The sequence below is a fragment of the Lacerta agilis genome, chromosome 18 (assembly GCF_009819535.1).
Source record: "Lacerta agilis isolate rLacAgi1 chromosome 18, rLacAgi1.pri, whole genome shotgun sequence".
In the NCBI taxonomy this organism is placed as follows: Eukaryota; Metazoa; Chordata; class Lepidosauria; order Squamata; family Lacertidae; genus Lacerta; species Lacerta agilis.
This window is the reverse complement of record NC_046329.1, coordinates 1025607-1043242: the sequence shown is the minus strand read 5'-3', so window position 1 is coordinate 1043242 and position 17636 is coordinate 1025607. Positions and strand designations below refer to the sequence as shown.

The following is a 17636-nucleotide window of genomic DNA, read 5'->3' as shown; positions in this document are numbered from 1 at the left end:
TATTGCACTTCGTTTAGCATTTTTTGGGAGTGTAAGCATATTCACCCAAAAAACACAAAACGTGAAATAAGCCAAAAGAAAGCAAACAATGTTTTGAGAGGAACGGCCACTTCATGTCCCTCTCACCAGGAATGAAATGACCCAAGACATTTTGGCACCTGAGGTGAGCCACAAGATGGCGCCTCCCCACCAGGGAACAAGGCAGGAGTGAAGATTTCCATCGGGAAGAAGTGGGAGAATCAAATCACCCTCCTCTTTTGAATCATGCCAGGCATGTGCAGATCCCTGGAGACCCTACAGAGCAGCTCCTGCCTTTTCCTCCCAAAGGGGGAAGAGGACACCAGCAGCAACTTTTTCGCCAAGAGGCTGCTGTAGAAGTGGGCATGGGGGACAGAAGGTGCTGCAGTGGAGGAGGAATGTTCAGCCTCCAAGGAGCGCACTGCAGCTGTCACTTTTATTGTGGCAGAAGCAGAAGCAGCAGGGGGTGATGCATTCCTTAGAGCAGAAGTTTTCAACCTTTTTGAGTCCACGGCTCTCTTGGCGAACTTTCTTTCTGTGGCAGCCCTGTGGGGCTGTCAGGAGTCCCACTTCCCAGCTTGATCACACAGTAAACGTACGTGATTAAAAAGAAGGATTTATTACCACACAAACAGCTATCTCCAGACGCTCTAACGAAGCGCCTTGCATGAGGACTCTCCTGAACTCTTGCTTCCACTGGTGCCTAAAGCAGCTGAAACTTCGACCTCTCTCTCTCTTATTTTGCTTCCATTCGAGAAGCCCTCCCCTTCGCCGTGAGCGGGAGGGGGAGGTGTCCAACCCCCTCTTGTTTTGACAAGCTGCATTCCTAACAAGCTGCACTTACAACTTTGGGGTAAAATCATTTTTTAAAAAAAACTGAACAACTTCAGCCCTAAAAAAAAAAGAGGTCAACAACTTTGGTTGGCCCTCACGCATGTTCATCAAATCTGGCCCTCTTTGAAAAAAGTTTGGGCACCCCTATTGTAGGCTCTCTGCCAAATGATTTGCAACCTGCATTCCTGAGGGCTGGGCAGTCGGCTCTAAATGCTCTTCCCCCAGCTTGGAGTGCATCCCTCCCAGCTCCTGTCTGGTCTCGGGCATTCCCTATCCCTGTCCCTACCTCTAAACATAGCCCTAGCCCTAGCCCAAACCCAAAACTTTGCCCTAACCCTAGCCTTCACCCTAACCCTACTTCTAGCCCTAGCCCTAACCTTCACTCTAACCCTTCCTCTAAACCAGGGGTTGGCAATGTTTACCTCGCCTGGGCTGGTTCACTCCAGCAGAGACCCCTCTGTGGTCCGGATTGCGCAGGTGTGTGAGCGCACGGGCCTGCGATTTCCAGCAGACATCTGCGCAGACATGATTTCTGGCTTCTGCGCAGATGCAATTTCCAGCACTGCAGAAGCGAGTCCCCGCGCTGTGCTGGTTTAGCGCAGCACACGGGGACTCACTGAGCGGGTGGCTCGGTTCGGGGGCAGCTCATGGGCCGGTTAAACAACCCCCATGGCCAGCTTGTGGCCCATGGGCCTTAGGTTACCTAACTGCTCTAAACCTACTTCTAGCCCTAACTGTAAAGCAAACCCTAACCTTAACCATAGCCCTGAACCGTAACGCTAACCCTAACTCTAAACCTAGCTCCAATCGTATCCCTATCCCTAACCGTAACCCTAGCACTAGCCCTAACCTAACCTAACCCTACCGAGTAGCCCTAGCTCCAGCTCCAGCCAGTGTAGAGCCAGTGTGGTGTAATAGTTAAAGAGTGGTAGACTCGTAATCTGGTGAACCGGGTTCGATTCCCTGCTCCTCCACATGCAGCTGCTGGGCGACAGTCACACTTCTCTGAAGTCTCTCAGCCTCACTCACCTCAGTGTTTGTTGTGGGGGAGGGAGATTGTTAGCCGCTTTGAGACTCCTTAGGGTAGTAATAAAGCAGGATATCAAATCCAAACTCTTCTTCCAACCCTAGCTCTTGCCCTAACCCTAAAGTTAACCCCAAGCCTTACCCTACCTCTAGCCCTAGCCCTCACCCTAACTCTAAGCCTAACCCTAAATCCAAGCCCAAACCAAAACCAAAATGGTAGCATTGCTATCTATTCAAAGTTTGAAATAAGTTACAATTTCTTCTACTAGTGGCAAAGATGTTGCTGTAGCAACATCCTCAATCTGTTAGAGGACTGGGGGATCCCCAAACATTGATTTCTAAGGGACAAGGGGGTTGGGTTTGTCCAAGTTTAAATCCTTCTACTGACAGCCTGACAGCATTTCTAGTCCTCATCACTTCCATTTCCAGACTGCTGGATCATGTGCTCCCCTTGTTGCTGGATCACTCTGAAGAACAGTGCGCACAGAACCAGTTTGCACGCAAAGCTGCTCTGTTGGCCAGGGATATTTCTACTTGTGCATGGTAATGCCCCCTTGCCCCCAAATCCATCCAAGCTGGACAGAAACCTTTCTTGCTCACCACTCCTTTGTGGAGAAATTGGCTTTTGGTAGAGCAGTTTGAAGCCACAAAGGCATTTAGTGGCTGTGAGTTGGCCTGTCTTTCTGAGGCTCAGAAGAGTTTACCACAAAGACACCAGGTAAAAATGCAAAACATTTATTGGAGTGTTTCGTACAAAAGGTTTCCAGTCAGAAAAGGTATATTACAAATCCTTGAAAAAAGACAGAATTTGGCATGCATATCCATAATAAAGCAAAACAAATTTGAAATGCTAACGTCTAGATCGGTTTCCTCGAAAGGATGGGCAATGCCAACGCCATCTCTTCCACAGCATTCACTCTAGAGTTTTCCTGCGACCACGCAGAACAGCTGCTTCACGCTTCAAGAACAAAACCTGCAAGTCAGAAATTCACTCTACAAAAATAAAAGTTATAATAAGGAAATCCTGTCTGTATGAAGAGAGGCAAAGTTTGCAACACTTTCTTTAGAGTTTCGAATAGCTTATTGCTTGTGGATTTAGTGTCAATTGACAGGGCATGGGGCAGGCAGGTGTGTTTCACCTGCAGAGCAGTATGCCTAAGACATCAGGAGGAGGAAACATGCTCAGTCATCCCACTGCTGTGGTGAGAAGCAAAGACACACCCCCGCCCCCCAGCAAGCAACCCAAAGGTTTCCCACATCTTTTTAAGGGTTTACTCTCTAGACTTTAGCATTTCAAGGCAGCATTAAAATTTTGTAATAACTATATGTGATTAACAGCTCAGAGAGAATACAAATTTCTAAGTCTAAAGCATTTTAAGGGCAACCCCCCCCCCAAAAAAAAACATTTTGTCTCTCAGGTTGCAGCCAAACAACTCCACTCCCCAGAGCAAACAGAGTGGAAGCTGAGCAAGTGACTGAGAGTTGAGGCTGGGAGGGAAACGGCCTCTCAGATGGGCTCCCACCTAGAGACAGAAAGTGGGACCACTGGATTGGTGGGATGAGATCCATCCGGGCTGAACACACCTGAAAGTGAGGGACAACAACCTTGTGGGACCCTACAGCAATTGTTCCACAGCAATTGTTCTGGAATGACAGTTTCCGTGGGGGGGGGGGGTCCAGTGCAGCCCCAGGCTAGGGAGCCCCAAGAGGAGGGTGCCCTTCACAGCCAGTGGCCACCTTAAGTTCATGGCAAGCAGCAGCACTTGGAGACTCTGCTCAAGTCCCTGGCTCAGCTTTGCAGAGCAGTCAGGAACCCTCCTCCTCCCCTGTGGCTCAGGCCAGCACAAGAGCAGCCTGCTTAGCCCAGTAGCACAATTGCACTTTCACATCTTTAGTATTCACAGGAGCAAAGAGACTGGCCTTGGAAGAGCAGATGTGAGCACGGCAGGCAGCCAAGAAGCTCGTAAGCTGGGCCTGAGAAACAGAATTCAGAGGGGAAATGTCTATGGCAAATGCCCTCAGCCCCGTGGTCAAGCTGAGCAAGAGGAGCGTCATGCGGAAGACGGGGAGGCAGAAGCCATACTTCCAAAAGGAACGCTTTCCACAAGTGGCTCCATGAAACACAGAGTTCAACTTCTAAATCTAAAAAGCTTCTCTATCACATGTCACAGGTAATTAACACACCATGCGGCATCATTAAAATGCCTGTGGAATATTAGCACCTCTGGCGGGGTTTTTTATATTTTTAAATATAAAGTAGGACATTTTGTTCCCCAACCCATCCGTTCCCACCCAACTTGCTCTGCAGCAAAGCCATGATCAAAGCCTTGCCTGGCAACCCTCCCACCCTCCTCACAAGACCCTGTGAACCAGAATATCTGCAGGGCTGCATCTCTTCTCTGTACACGTGCCACTAAAAGCATCATAGACTGAACCACAGCCCTGTGGTCCCAGGAGTGGGTGGCAGGAGCTCCAACCCTCCACTGTTGCAAGTGGGACATGCTGTTTCCTGGCGCCACCAACTCTGCCCCAGACACAGCCCTGCTTGCCCCTCGAGGGGATCCAGGGCACCTTTGGACGGGTGCTACTCAGCCAAGGCAGCTCCTTTGGTGGGGAACAGCTGTGCCAAGTACTCTGCAAGACCAAGGGTGGGGTGGGGAGAAGCTGAGCTGCCCTAGGAGGAGGTCACTGCCTGTCTGCTCCAGACACCTATCACCTATCTGCCCATACCTTGTCCTCTCACTCTGGGAGGTGGTGCAGATCGGGGCAGAATAAGCAGCAGCAGCATCTTCCCTAAACTCCCCCTCCAAACAAAGCACCCTGGAACTGGCAAGGCTGCCCTGTGCCATCCCAAGGGAGGGACCCATTGGGGCATGGGGAGCCCCTGATCACAGTGCAACACTGAGCTTCTCTGCCCCCTCGGGGCAGTGTGGAGCGAGCTGCAAGGAAGAGGGACTTGGCAGAAGACGTCCCACATCCCCACTTGTCTCCAGTGGCAAGACAAGCAGACAAGTCGCTTCTTGTGTGAGGGCTCAACTCTGGATTTTGAGGGCAATGCCTTCAGCTACAGAAACAGTTCCCACAAAATCTAGACTTCATAAGGGCTGACGTTCCAGGATGGTGGGTTGCATCAGAGTAAGATTCATCTCCCTCAATGGCATTCAAGTGAGTTGCATCCATTGGATTCAGTGGGCCTGACTTGATTTGATACAACCCTGTTTCTAGGGTCATTCCGCAAGGAACCAGCAATCTTAACCTCACTTATCCGGGAGTAAGCCCCACTGAAATCAACAAGACTTACTTCTGAGTAGACATGGTTAGGATTGTTCCCTGCTCGAAAGCATGGCAGCAGAACTTAGGCAGAGGAAGTTCTGCAAATGACTGAAGGGCCAAACATCCTTCAAACAAGCCCCCGTCCCTTGCCTAAAATTAGTGCTCCTCACTTCATCTCAGCTTCTGAGACCTCCATGCTCCACAGAGCTGCCCAAACAGTTTCAAGAGCCGTTCTGTCCTAGGAGCTCCAGGTCTTCCTTGGGTCAATCATTAATCCTCACATTTGCCACCTGGTTTTATCTGCACAACCACTGGGGTTTCCCGAGGGCACAGCCAGACTTACACCCAGGGTCACCACCCAACCACCTCCCCCCAGCACAAGAACAGTAGGGCCACAGAAGCAGACTGTCCACTCCAGAGTGACAACTTCAGCCATGCTTTCTCTTCCCTGGAAACTCCTGGAGCTGCATCACTCTTTGGCTTGCAAGTAAGACAACAAAGTAGACCATGGGCATTCCAAAGGGAAAGCAAGTCTTCAAAAGATGGTGGCAGTTCTGGCTGATTCAAGTTCTCTCTTTAAAAAGTTTACTAAGGAACCAACTCCAAGAAAAAAGAAAGAAAAAAGGAGTGATCATATGCAATGTATAAAAATAGTTTCAGTGACTCTGGGCAAATAAAAAACAGAGCAAAAAAAGGAGAAAAGACGAGCAGAGACGGTTTTCCTTCTTCTCACATGACGGTGCAGCCCCTGGAGGTGGTCCTGGGATCCCCCTGGAGATAGAAAAGGAAGGAGGGGCATCAGGAAGCTCCCCAGGTGGCACCGGCAGAGGCCTCTCTCCTCCTGCCCCGGCTAAAGATCAGGCAGGCAACTTGGATAGGAGCTCAACCTAGCTGTCCTCCCTAGCAGCTTCTGCCACTTGGGGACCGACCACCCTAGAGAGAAGCAGGGTGTGTGTGTGTGTGTGTGTGTGTGTGTGTGTGTGCCACAGCCAGCTGGGTGCAGGAAGGAAAGAAGAGCTGCCCCTGGGCACCACCCACAACAGAGATGAGCACCTGGGAGTCCCTTGTGCAGGCCTCAGGGAAGAAGCCGTTGCCGCCTCCCTCCATGAATCTACCCTCGCAAGTCCTCCCCTTTTCAAGGAACGCTCCCTCTGCCACCCCAGGAAGGAAGAGACTCCTGACTTGGCCAATTTCTTCACTTTCCCTTCTCGAGCAGAGTCAACTCCCAACTCCTTAACCTTTGGCAACTAAAAGGCTGGGCCTAGCAGTGTGTGTGTGTGTGTGTGTGTGAGAGAGAGAGAGAGAGAGAGAGAGAGAGAGAGAGAGAGAGAGAGAGAGAGAGAGAGAGAGAGAGAGAGAGCCAACCCAAGGTGCCCTGTTGTCTCCTTGGAACCACCCCCAAGCCATGGCTGCAGTCAGGCCCCAATCGATTCAACCCTTGGTAGGTGGGTGGAAGTGCCTTTTCTTCCAGCTACCTGCTGATGAAAGAGGTCTTCCTCCCCAAACTCTGCCTCCTCATCTTCCTCCCCGTTGTCTTGCAGCACAGCAGACGACTGAGTCAAACTCCTCACAGCAACTTCCTGGGAAGAAGCAGGAGAAACACGGCTCGTGATGAGTGTAGTAGGTGCTCAGCACAAGCTCAGGCAGCTTCTTTGTCATGTCCTTGCACCAAAAGCAAGGCAACGTTTCCTTCACTGTTTGGCTCCTCCAGCACCTCCACCCCCCCCACCCCCAGTGCACCCCTTCAGAGGACCTACCTCTCCGTCAGAGTTCACCAGGTAGGTGCGGACACTGGTCCCGGTGCCCCAACTGGTCTGGTGTTTCCACACAAGGACAGAAGGTGGGCTGTGGGCCACCCCAGCATCAGCTGCCCAGATCTAGCAAGACAGAGACTCCCTCATTCACAGGCAGGGCACCCTTGCTCCTTCACCCCGCCAGAGGGAGCAGCTCTCCAAGCTGACCCCAACAGCCAGCCCTCCAAGTGGCAGAGGCATCTGGGCTTCCTGCAGGCCCCCCCCCCCAAGTTGCTGGGAGCCTTTTCTCCGCAGGCTGCAGGAGGCTCTGGGTCGGGCACGGAAGGTGGGCAGAGTGTGAGCAGGTCTCCGGATACTGGGCAACCAATACCCTCCCTTCCAATGGGGAGGCCTTTTCTCCGGAGGAAACAGCCATGACTTACTGTGACCATCTGTCCAGCCCGGAGGACATATTTTGGGGTAAATTTGTAAGCCACCTCCTCTCCCTCGCCAATCTTTTTCTTCAGCCGCCAGTTCCCAAGAGACTGATCCTGAGGGAGAAACAGCGGGACTCAGGGAGCAGCAAAACCAGCCCCAGGGTCAGGCCAGCCAAGGAGGGAACCCTAAAGGCCCCAGCAGTGCTTCTGAGCCAAGACCTCTCTCCCCGCAGCCTACCTTGTCAGAGCGGTTCTTCAGCTGAACATACTTCCCCTCTGGGTCCACGTCCTCGATGCTGATGCTGCCCTTTGCAGAAGCCTGCTGGGAAGTCTGGAAGGCACTGCTACTGCTGGCACTGCTGCTCCTGGTGCCGAACCCGCTGGAGCCACTGCCAGAGAGCTCCTCTGCTATTTCCAAGCGCTTCCGCTTCCCCCGGGAGGAGCGGGCAGCAGAAATACCGCTGCTGGACGAGGAGGTGGCCCGCGAGACAGTGATACGGGTTGAGGGGCTTGGGGACAGCTTCAGCCTAGCGGGGAAAGGCAGGCGAGGGTCAGCGGGGCAAGAGCACAGAGGGAAGGGCCTGTAGCCCATCCAGCCACAGAACCAAGCTGCTGGAGCCACTGCTCAACACAGAGGAGCACCCATGTGCTCCCTGCTTCCTCCCTCCATACCTCTCCTCTTCCCCTTCAAGGAGCTTCCGGTAGGCGCTGATCTCCATGTCCAGGGCCAGCTTGACATCCAGGAGTTCCTGGTACTCCACCAGCTGCTGCTGCATCTGGTCCCGCATCTCTGTCATCTCCCTCTCCTTGACGTCCAGCATCTTCCGGAACTTTTCTCGCTCACCAGCCATCAGCTCCTCCAGCTCCCGGATCCGGTCTTCCGCAGCGTTTGCCTGCAGGAGAAAGAATAGTGCTGGCCTGGGACCCAGAGAGAGAAAGCCTCACGGAGGGAAGGGCGCTGTGAAAGGAAAGGGGGGCTAAGGCCAGAGCACAGTGCAAGCCCCTCAGCTCCCTCACCCACCCCAAGGGCAGGGCCAACCTCACAGGGAAGTCTCGGCTCAGAAACAATTGACTGGAAAGGAATAATTGAACAATCCCGTATGATGAACACTGTCCTGAGCTGAAAGGAGTTATTACAAATAAACCCAGGAGCTTCTCCAGGAGGAATAAAGGGCACACCAGAACCTCTCAATTTAGGGCCTCCAAAGTCACAAATAAAATAGGAGGGGTGGGATATATAGACAAGTCTAGAAATCAAGTCTCATTTCCCCCCAGGAATGGAATCTGAGTGGGGAAGGCCTGAGATTTCCAGCTGGCATCTTCTCGAAAGCTGCTGCCCTTCAGTGTGGGTGAAGCTGAGGAGCCTGGCAGGCCAGCAGTAGCAGTGCCTTCCAGACCAGGAGCGGAAGGCAGAAGGGGGCGTGAGAGGCTGCCTTTACCTCACCTGCTTCTGCAGCCCTGAGAGCTGGTAGCTGAGAGATTCAATCCTCATGCGGGCCTCCTTCAGCTCCTCCCGAGCAGCACTGGCAGCTTTGTCGTTCTGGTCGGAGCAGAGTTTGGCATTCTCCAGCTGAAGGGAGATAGAGGAAAGCGTCAGGCTGCTCCCAGGGCTCTTCTGCCTGGAGATCTGCTGTGCAAGGCAGTGGGCACCCCCCCCCCCGGCCCCCAACGCCAGAGGGCAACAGATTCCGGGAGGGAGCTCCTGAAGTCCCTTCAACAGAGCTGCCCAGATGCGACCCTGGCCACTGACCTGGAAGGAGTGCAAGGCCAAATGGACAGCAGCCCCCTCCCAAGCCAAGCCTTTCCCAGCCCTCTCAGCGCCTGCCTCCTCCCTCACCTTGGCCTGGTAGGTCTGCTCCAGCTCCAGCTTGTAGAGCCGGACCTGCTCGTCATGCTGCTGGCGAAGGTCTTCCAGCGTCTGGGAGATTTTGGACTCACACTCCGGCTGGCGGCCGCTATCCACCTCCACCAACTGGCGCTCGTGCCGCTTCCGTGTCTCCCGCACCTCCTGGGAGTGGGGAGCAAACCCAGGCCAGGGCTCAGGCTGGCAATACCCCTTGCAGGAACCAAGGCCCTCAAGGACCACTCCTCAAGGCCCCCGCCAGGAAGCAGCAGCCCAACCACCCCCAGCAATGGCAGGCAAGTGGAAGACTGAGAGGTACAACATCACACTCACTTTCTCACACCCATTCGGGGTGGAGGGTGCTGGCAAATGCCTACTTTGGGAAGGTTCATAAAATGCAGGGAAACCTCAAGAGGGAATTGGGTGGTGGGAGAGGTCTCCTGCCTCCCAGCCCCAAGCAGCAGGTCCCAAGAGTGGCCATTGTTAGCAAAATGACCCACTGCAGACATCCAGGAAATCAAGTCATCAGGTGCCACCATCCCCACCTCACATCCAGTCCCAAGCCTTCCCTTTGCACCTCTGAGTTGCCAGCTGGGGTCCGGAGGGATTCCTGCTCCCCCGCTGCCAACAATACAGCATAAGAGAGGGACTCGGGGGAAGGGAAGGGAATGAAGCTCCTTGGGGGCCCACGCTGCTCCCTGGTGACCAGAGCAAAAAAAGCATCGGGGAAAGACCCTCCTGATGGGGGCAAATGTGAGGAACACCAACAGCAGGATAGGTGGCCTCTTTTCCCTGGCATGCTCAAAGGGACCCTTCTCCTCCACAGCTCAAACCCAGCAGGACCGTGATGGAGAAGGGGGTCCTGACTCCTCTCCCCTCCCTCCCTGCCCACTCCCCACCCACCCACCCAATGGCAGCCACAGCCCAAGCAACCCAGCAGCAGCAGCAGCAGCAGCAGCAGCAGCAGCAGCAGCAGCAGCAGCAGGTTCTACCTCTTCAAAAATGCTCTTCCTGAAGTCAAGCTCCTCTTGCAGGCTCTGGCAGCGATTCTCCAGGTCCACCCGCATCAGAGTCTCCTTCTCCAGCTGCTTCTTTGCCACAGCATGACCATCTTCTGACTGGGAAAGGCATTGAAGGCAGAGAGCGTGAAGGCAAGTGCCTGAACGCCCAGGGGAGCCGTGCTGGAGATGGGTCCTGCACACTTCCCAGTGCTTGCCCAACTTCTTGGCTCAACACGAGACATGGTCAGCCTCAATTCACACACGCAGTTCTAGCAGCTGCATTGGGGCCTAATTCTGACTGTGCCTTTTCCAAAGGCGTGGACAAGCCCATTCACAGCCAAGGCCTCTGCAGCCTTGCTGGATGCAACCAAGCAGGGTGGCTGGGGGCTCCAAGAAGACACTTCGCACAGCACCTTATGCTATTGGCAGCGCTGCCGCAAACTGGCCTCCTAATTTAGACATGCAAATACTGACTATGAGCACTCCTTGTGGAAGGAGTTACACTACAACCATGTGGGCGTAGGGGGTCCCAGATAGTGTGCCTCCACCCCCCAAACAGACACCAGCAGTCAGCAACTCCTAGAGAAGCCCTGTCCCCGTCCACCAAGATAAGCCTCATGTGGCACATTAGCACCACCTTCTGGGCACCATCAGAGCAAACAGGAGGAGCTGTTTCAGGACCTGACAAAGAATAATTTGGTCCAGAAAGAAACAGCTTTCACACAGCTCCTGGAGTGAGAACTGGTGGGGGGGATGAAACCTGCCAATGTGTCCCTTCCAGGCTACAGGCAGGTGCTGAAACCCCAGCATTTCTTAGGCCTTGTTCAAGTTTGGGGTAATCCCAAGGACTCCCATAGTTCCAAGTGGGCCATGAGGGAAACAGCCTATGGCTTTCTCAAGGTGCCAGACTACTGGAGCCAAGGAACCTGGTGCCGGAACTTCATTTTGGCATCTTAGCATCAACAGGAGAATCCAAGCAGCAGGAGCTCAGGCCAGAGACAAGGCCCTTGCACACAGCTGACCTGCAGCCAGGCTATTCTGGGCTCAGGAAATCTGGAACCAGTGTGGTGTAGTGGTTAAGAGCGGTAGACTCGTTATCTGGGGAACCGGGTTCGCGTCTCCACTCCTCCACATGCAGCTGCTGGGTGACCTTGGGCTAGTCGCACTTCTTTGAAGTCTCTCAGCCCCACTCACCTCACAGAGTGTTTGTTGTGGGGGAGGAAGGGAAAGGAGAATGTGAGCCGCTTTGAGACTCCTTCGGGTAGTGAAAAGCGGGATATCAAATCCAAACTCTTCCTATTGAGTGACTGCAGATGGCCCCTTCCCTGCTGCTTCTCAGGATGCTCTCTGCCTCTGCTGTGGTGATCCCTGTCCTTTACCTTGGCCAGCTGCGCACGCAGGTCGGCCACCTCCGCCTCTAGGTTGCGCTTCTCTGTCAGAGTTGCCGTGAGTTCTGCTTCGCTCCGATGGAAGAGGACTTCCAGCTCCTTGATGCGGCCCTGAGATGTGGACCACTCCCCATCTTTCTTTTTGTAGCTAAGGAGGGGAGGAAGGGAAGACTCAAAATCAGCTTCTGCTGTCATCTGAGTCGTAATAAACTCCTACAAGATCTGGCCCCTCCCCACCCCGGGACTATAGACAAAGCACCTCCTCAAAGCATCGCGAGGCACTTTGCAGCACCAGGTTGCTCTGCCTCCGGCAATCAGGGCTGAACTGACGGACTGTGAGGGAAGTGTTCCTGCATAGCACACGTGACGTCTGTGTCTTTTGCATGCATATATACATGCACACAAAGGGTGACAGGAGAACTACCTCCTAGATTTGCGGTGAAAGGCTGCACTTGGAAATTAATGCATTCCTTAATGTAACTTGACACAAGTTACATAAAAACAAGTCTGCTGGCAGCAGGTCAGAGTGGCAGGTGGTCACCCCAGCAGCCCCTTCTGCACACACTGCCACCAGGAAGCCTGCAAGGGCACAATCGTCCAGGAGTGCTTCCAAAAACACACCATGCCAGAGCTCACAGGGGTGGGAAAGGCAACAGCAGAGGAGCATGAGCAGAGGACTTGGTGCATCCTGTGCTACAGCTGCCTCTAAAGGGATTGGTGGCCATCTCTCTGCCTCACAAATACCAGGCCCTCTTAGGTTGGGGAGCGTGCCATAGCCCAGGTGGAAACACTTGCATCTGTTAATGAAGGGAAGAGTTCTGGGATCCTCAGGTTGCTGACTTTACGCTCTTCCAGAAAGGCTGATCGCCACCCAACCCATCTGAAGGCAGGATCCTACTGGTTAGTGGAAGGATCCTGAGTGAGAAGCAGGGAAGGGAAGACCTCCCAAGGTGAAAGATTGTGAGAAGGAAAGCTCCCAGGGGAGAGCTACCTACTTTCTGTGTGAGATAAGGGTTAAGGGTTGATTTTGAGAAAGGACTCTGTGATTTCTTTTCCCTTTCTGTTTTGTTTTTATTTAGATTAGGTTCTTTTATCTTAATGCATTTTTAAAAATTATTATTAAAATCATTTTTTTTTAAGGAAGGCAGGATCCCAACAGAGGACCGACTTGGAAGGACCTGGCAAGTAACACGTGCATCATTTTTAAAGTGCTTGTTTGTTTGTTTTAAGGGCCGGAAACCTTGTTTTTCCTCCAACCAATATCTGATCTGAGTCCCAGGCAGTGCAAGGCAGAGGGCAAAGTCAATGGCGGAGCTTCATGCTCCGGCAGGGGGGGGAGGCGGGGCGGAGAGCAGGCAGGGGCGGGGCTGGCGCACGTCACGGGGGCAATGCACTCCCACCGCCCCCCCTCTTCCTCCGCCAGCGGGCAAAGTATTTGGAATCTCTCATTCCAGGTTGCAGAAAACAAGACTTTGATATGCTAAGCATCTGGCACCTGACCAGAGCAGAATTTCATTTTCAGATGCAGCAGCAAACCACTTAGCAAGCACAGGCTTTTAAAAGCTCATATCCAGGACAGTAAAAATGGCACTTGCCACAAGCAGAGCAGCCAAACTTACACACCAGGGACAAGTCAATGGTTTGTCAGCAACTCAGTTTTATTCAGAGAAGACCCACGGCCAAAGTCAGTCGTGTCTTTTACTTTCAGTGGGTCTATTCTAAGCAACACTAACCCTGGATAAACCCTAGCTAGCGTCCATGCTCCATTGTCTTGCATCTTTAGCTCCAAGCAGAGAATGTTTCTCTCAATGTGAATTCCTGAAAGAAACAGGAAGATCTGCACCTACTGAGTCCCAAATCTATTCCCCATGTCAGCATGAAGGCTGGCTAATGAACTCACCAAGAGCTTGTGAGAACTTTGGTCCAAACTTCATGTCACATGCAAAAGGTGTGCAGCAAAGTTCCAGAGAGCCACACCTTCTGCAGGGAAGCAGCTCCTGGGGTGGGGGTGTAATTTGGAGCAAAAAACAGTGTATGTGTGTGGTGGTGGGGCTCTTAGCACCCTTTTCTCCAGCCTGCTCCCCCCCCCCCCAGATTCTTTCCGCAATATTTAAGGAGAGGGAATGCTTTCCTGCTGGAAAGCAGCAGGCAGGGAAAGCAGATGGTCTCAAGACTAGCCTTGGGAAGCCCGCAGCCTGGGGCCAAATTCAGCCCTCCAGATCTCTCTCAGTGTCCCTTGGGAATCTCTCCCTGGGTGGAAAGTGTACTCACACTGTGAGAATGCCTTCCCTTCCGTGCACAGAGGGTGGGGGAAGGAGTGTGTGCACATGTGTGTGCAGCAATCTCTGGTGTGTGGGTGGCCAGCCCCTCCCACCACAGGTGGCTCCCCTCAGAAGGTGGTTCATGGCCTGAAAAGGGTTCTCCACCCTGCTTCCTTGGACTCTGCAGCTGGTGGGCGGGGACAAGCATATCACACTAGCTTGTGTGCAACACGTGGTCCGTCCGGCCCTGACACGCTCACTCCTAAGGAATGCGGCTGAGTTGCCTGAAGGATGGCTAACTTTGCCAGCACGATTTCTCCCTCCAGCCCCTTTAGCCCTGCTGACTCCGCAAGAAAGGCCAAAAGTTCATTGTGGCAGCATGACTTCCCTTACCTCTTGGCAAGCTCATCAAGTTCCGCTCGCAGTTTCCCAATTTCAATCTGCAGCTTGGCCCTCTCTCTGGCCGTCTCATCAAGAACTCTCCGGGCATCCGACAACTCTGACTCATAGAGGGCCTTGATGCCGGTCACCTGCACAGAGGGAAGGATCAGGTACCCCAACCAGCCTCTGGGCAATATACAGAGCAGCAGAAGGGTGGGTGCCATTTGCCCCCTTCCAAAGCATGGAGGAGACCCCCCCCCAGGCCACAGCAGGAAAGGGGCGAAAGAAGACAAGGCAACAGCAGAAGAGCAGTGTGGGAGCCACTTTCTCCTCCCAGAGCTGCAACATCTGTTCTCTTCTTCCTCTTGCCCCTATTTCTCCAGAATATGCCTTTTCCTGCTCCTGCTGCTTTCTGAACAGCCTACCCCTCAGCAACTCTGCTATTTTGGGGGGTCCTGCCCAGTGAATGATTCAATGACATTAGAATCAACATGAAGCGCTCAGCCAACCACTAAAAAGAGCAATAGGATTGAGTCCTTATTTAGCGCTTTGGACGCCTTGGGAAAAGCAGACCAAGCGAGAGTGCCGTCCCTACTCCAGTCTCTCTGGAAGGGAGGCCAAGGACATCCCTGCGCAGAACTGAATCTCTGATTTGGCGCAGCTCAAGGCTGCCCCAGGAAACAGGGCACTTTGCCACAAGGCTTTGTCCACAGCCAGAGGAGCCGGAAGCCTCTTGTCTGCCCAGCCCCACCTGCAGGGCCATGGGTTCCCCATCTCTGCTCAAGCAGGAAGCTGGAAGGAAGCAAGGGGTGATGCTCCAGGAGCAGCTGAGCTAGGGGCAAGCAGGCAATGACAGACGCCTCCCGGCAAAGGAGGCGGCGGCTTCTTCCTTTCTAGCCCCATCAGGCTTTTCGAACTTTTTGAAGGAACCAGCAAAGAAAAGGCTCTGGGAGGCAGTTGGGCTTTCGACCAGCTGTTCCACCAAAGCCCCGAGGCAGGAGGGGGGAAGAAGAGAGCAAGAGGGGAGCGGGAAGGAGCCAGGAAAGAGCGGCTCAGAGGGACGGGCAGCGGGGAGAAACCCGACGCGAGGGGAGATCCTGCGATCCCCGAGGGCAGCGCACGTGCACACGCACTCACACACGCGCGCGCCCCGCCAGGGATCCTTAGGAAACCGCCCCTTCTGCTCCTGGGACTCCCGGGGTGAACTCGATGCCCTCGGGGGTCTGGAGAGCCGCGGCTGCCGGGGGGGGGGCGGCTCTTCTCGCCCCCACCGCCGGGGCCCCCCTCGTGGTCCCCCGAGGCGCGACAGCCCGGCCAGGTAGGCCGCCCCTGCTCCCTCCCTGGCGCACCTCTCTCGTGACCACCTCTTCCTTCTCGGAGACGCGCAGCAGCAGCCGGTCGTTCTCGAGCTCGAGGGCGCGCACCCGCTCGATGTAGTGGGCCAGGCGGTCGTTGAGGTGCCGCAGCTCCTCCTTCTCCTGCAGCCGCGAGATGCGCGTCGGCGACAGAGGGGTCCCGGCCGACGGCGACGCTCTGGGGGTGCCCGGGGAGGGGGCCGGAGGTGCGGCCGAAGGCGTAGAGGAAGACATGGCGGCGGCTCCTCATTCAATCCGCCCGGCACTGGGCGGGAAGGCGAGAGCGAGGGAGGCACAAAATGGCGGTCCCGCGCGCCAAGCTCGGAGGAGTCACCGCCTTGCGCGGTGCACCACGGGAAACCGAGTCCTCCGCCCGGGCCAATCGGAGGCGGCGGCGGAGCTTCGCGAGCCTCCTGCCCGCCCCTTCCGCAAAGCACTCTGGGGAACGTAGTCCTCTCCCTCATGGCACTCGCGGCCGCCATTTTGTCGCCTGGAGGCGGTTTTGTGCGTTTTCTCCTCGCGCGCTCGCCTCGAAACGCGTTTGTTTCTTTGTTTTGGTACGTAAGTTTAAAAGACACGTTATGGCGCAATGAAAGTGGTCTGTTGGCGGAGATTAGGTTTCCCGCCTTCCCCGGAAAGAGCGAGCGAGGCCGGCTCCTCCTCCCGTGCCTCCCCCCCCCCTTGGGCGCCCTTCTCCACGTTGTCCCTCAGGCTCAGCCCCAGGCAGTGGAGACCCCTCCCGGCACAGGCTCCGTTGGAGGGGCCTCCTATCCCTCGCGAGGGAGCTGGCCTGGTGCCGAGGAGAGAAGCCGGCGGACTTTCCTGGGGGATCAGCCGCGGCTCTTCCGCCCGAAGGAGGCTCCGCAGGCGAGCCCGGGGGGGCGGGGGCGGGAAGGGCGGCCCCGATTCCCCTTGCCCCGTGGAGCTCGCGAGGAGGGAGGGTCTCTCGAGGCCGCGTCTGGCTCAGCGAAGAGGAGGGCGGGATGTCGGGGGGGGGGGGGCGGAGGCGCCTCCGCTTTAATGATTTTTTTTTAATGCAAAGTAATAATAATAAATAAATGGAAATGTGCACCCCACCCTCCCCAAATGTCAGCAGTTCTTGCGATGGCCCCTTTTCGGTTTAACAGCCCAGGCTCACCGACTTTAGCTTGGGGAGGACAGGAGGAGACGCCTAGCGCTTGGTGGATGCGACACTGAGGAGCAGAGGGAGCTCCTTGGTGCAGGATCTGCACTCTTGTCGAGCGCAGGAGGACGAGGCTCCTGAGGAGGTTGTGCAGAGCCCCCCGAAGGTCCTGGGGAAAGGGGCACTTGGGTTGCATTTGCCAAGGAGAGCAGGCAGCGCATGCTGAACAAGGGCAGGTGACTTGCAGCTGCCGGCTGTGCTTGCTTGCCAACCTGCCCTTGAAGAGAGACCTGGCAGAGCAGTCATGTCTCTCTGAGCCAGCACCCCCAGAGTCCCTCCCCACAGCTTTGCCTGCCAAACCTCCACCTGCTGCTTCAAGACGGCAAAAGGGAACCGAGTGTGCAGCAGAATTCCACATGGTGCCTGATGGGCTGAGATCTGTCACAGGGCCAACCTAGGCCCAAGGTCTGCAAGAGCCGCTTTCTGTTTCTCCTGGGCAAGGCAGGCTTATGCCACGGGTTGGCTTCTCTTGGTGTGTAAGTGCACTTTTCGCAACAGTTTCACAGACTGCACGGGGGTGGGTGGTTCCTGGACCCCACCAGGCTCCTCCATAAGGCGGCTTCCTGCTACGCTGTGCCAAGCAAAGACACCCGCTTCCTCTGCTTTCCATGCCAGCATTCCCCCCCCCCCCATTTGACAGTTGGCTCCACACCTGCTTTTCCTAGGCTAGCAGGGGCGAGGGGGCTTTCTTTGGGGGCATCTGCAGCTGGACATCAAAAGTGCCCCCAACAGTTCTCCAAATTGCTCCTGGCCATTTCTGGCTGTTGGAGAAGCAAATTCTAGCATTTCACAATGTGCTGCAGCATGTGCAAAGGGTAGGGGGGCAACTGCCCCCCCCCAGCAAGTAAAACAATAGAAATACTTAACTAACCAATTGCCCCTAACAAAAGTCCTCCCTCCCAC

General features: G+C 54.8%; 1 protein-coding gene across 2 annotated transcripts; it reads right to left on the bottom strand.

The window, feature by feature from the left end:
• Positions 1-2597: 2597 nt before the first annotated feature.
• Positions 2598-15878, bottom strand: LMNB2 (lamin B2). Of its 2 annotated transcripts, XM_033136543.1 has the most exons (12): positions 15545-15877; positions 14208-14344; positions 11545-11701; positions 10157-10282; positions 9159-9329; positions 8766-8891; positions 7994-8214; positions 7560-7848; positions 7328-7435; positions 6909-7028; positions 6627-6731; positions 2598-5922 (listed from the first exon to the last, which is right to left on the bottom strand). In XM_033136543.1, exons 1-12 carry the CDS (start codon positions 15782-15784, stop codon positions 5881-5883), a joined length of 1842 nt encoding a protein of 613 aa, XP_032992434.1. In that variant the 5' UTR covers positions 15785-15877; the 3' UTR covers positions 2598-5880. The 2 variants fall into 2 exon arrangements, with proteins under 2 accessions (XP_032992434.1, XP_032992435.1); XM_033136544.1 differs by lacking the exon at positions 7328-7435 and having other exon boundaries at positions 15545-15878.
• Positions 15879-17636: the final 1758 nt, after the last annotated feature.

Coding starts and splice junctions, on each gene's coding strand:
- LMNB2 (XM_033136543.1), bottom strand. CDS start 15,784: ATGTCTTCCTCTACGCCTTCGGCCGCACCTCCGGCCCCCTCCCCGGGC. Junction 7,436..7,559: donor TGAAGAACCGCTCTGACAAG/GTAGGCTGCGGG, acceptor TTTCTCCCTCAG/GATCAGTCTCTTGGGAACTG. Junction 6,732..6,908: donor TGGTGAACTCTGACGGAGAG/GTAGGTCCTCTG, acceptor GCTTCTTCCCAG/GAAGTTGCTGTGAGGAGTTT.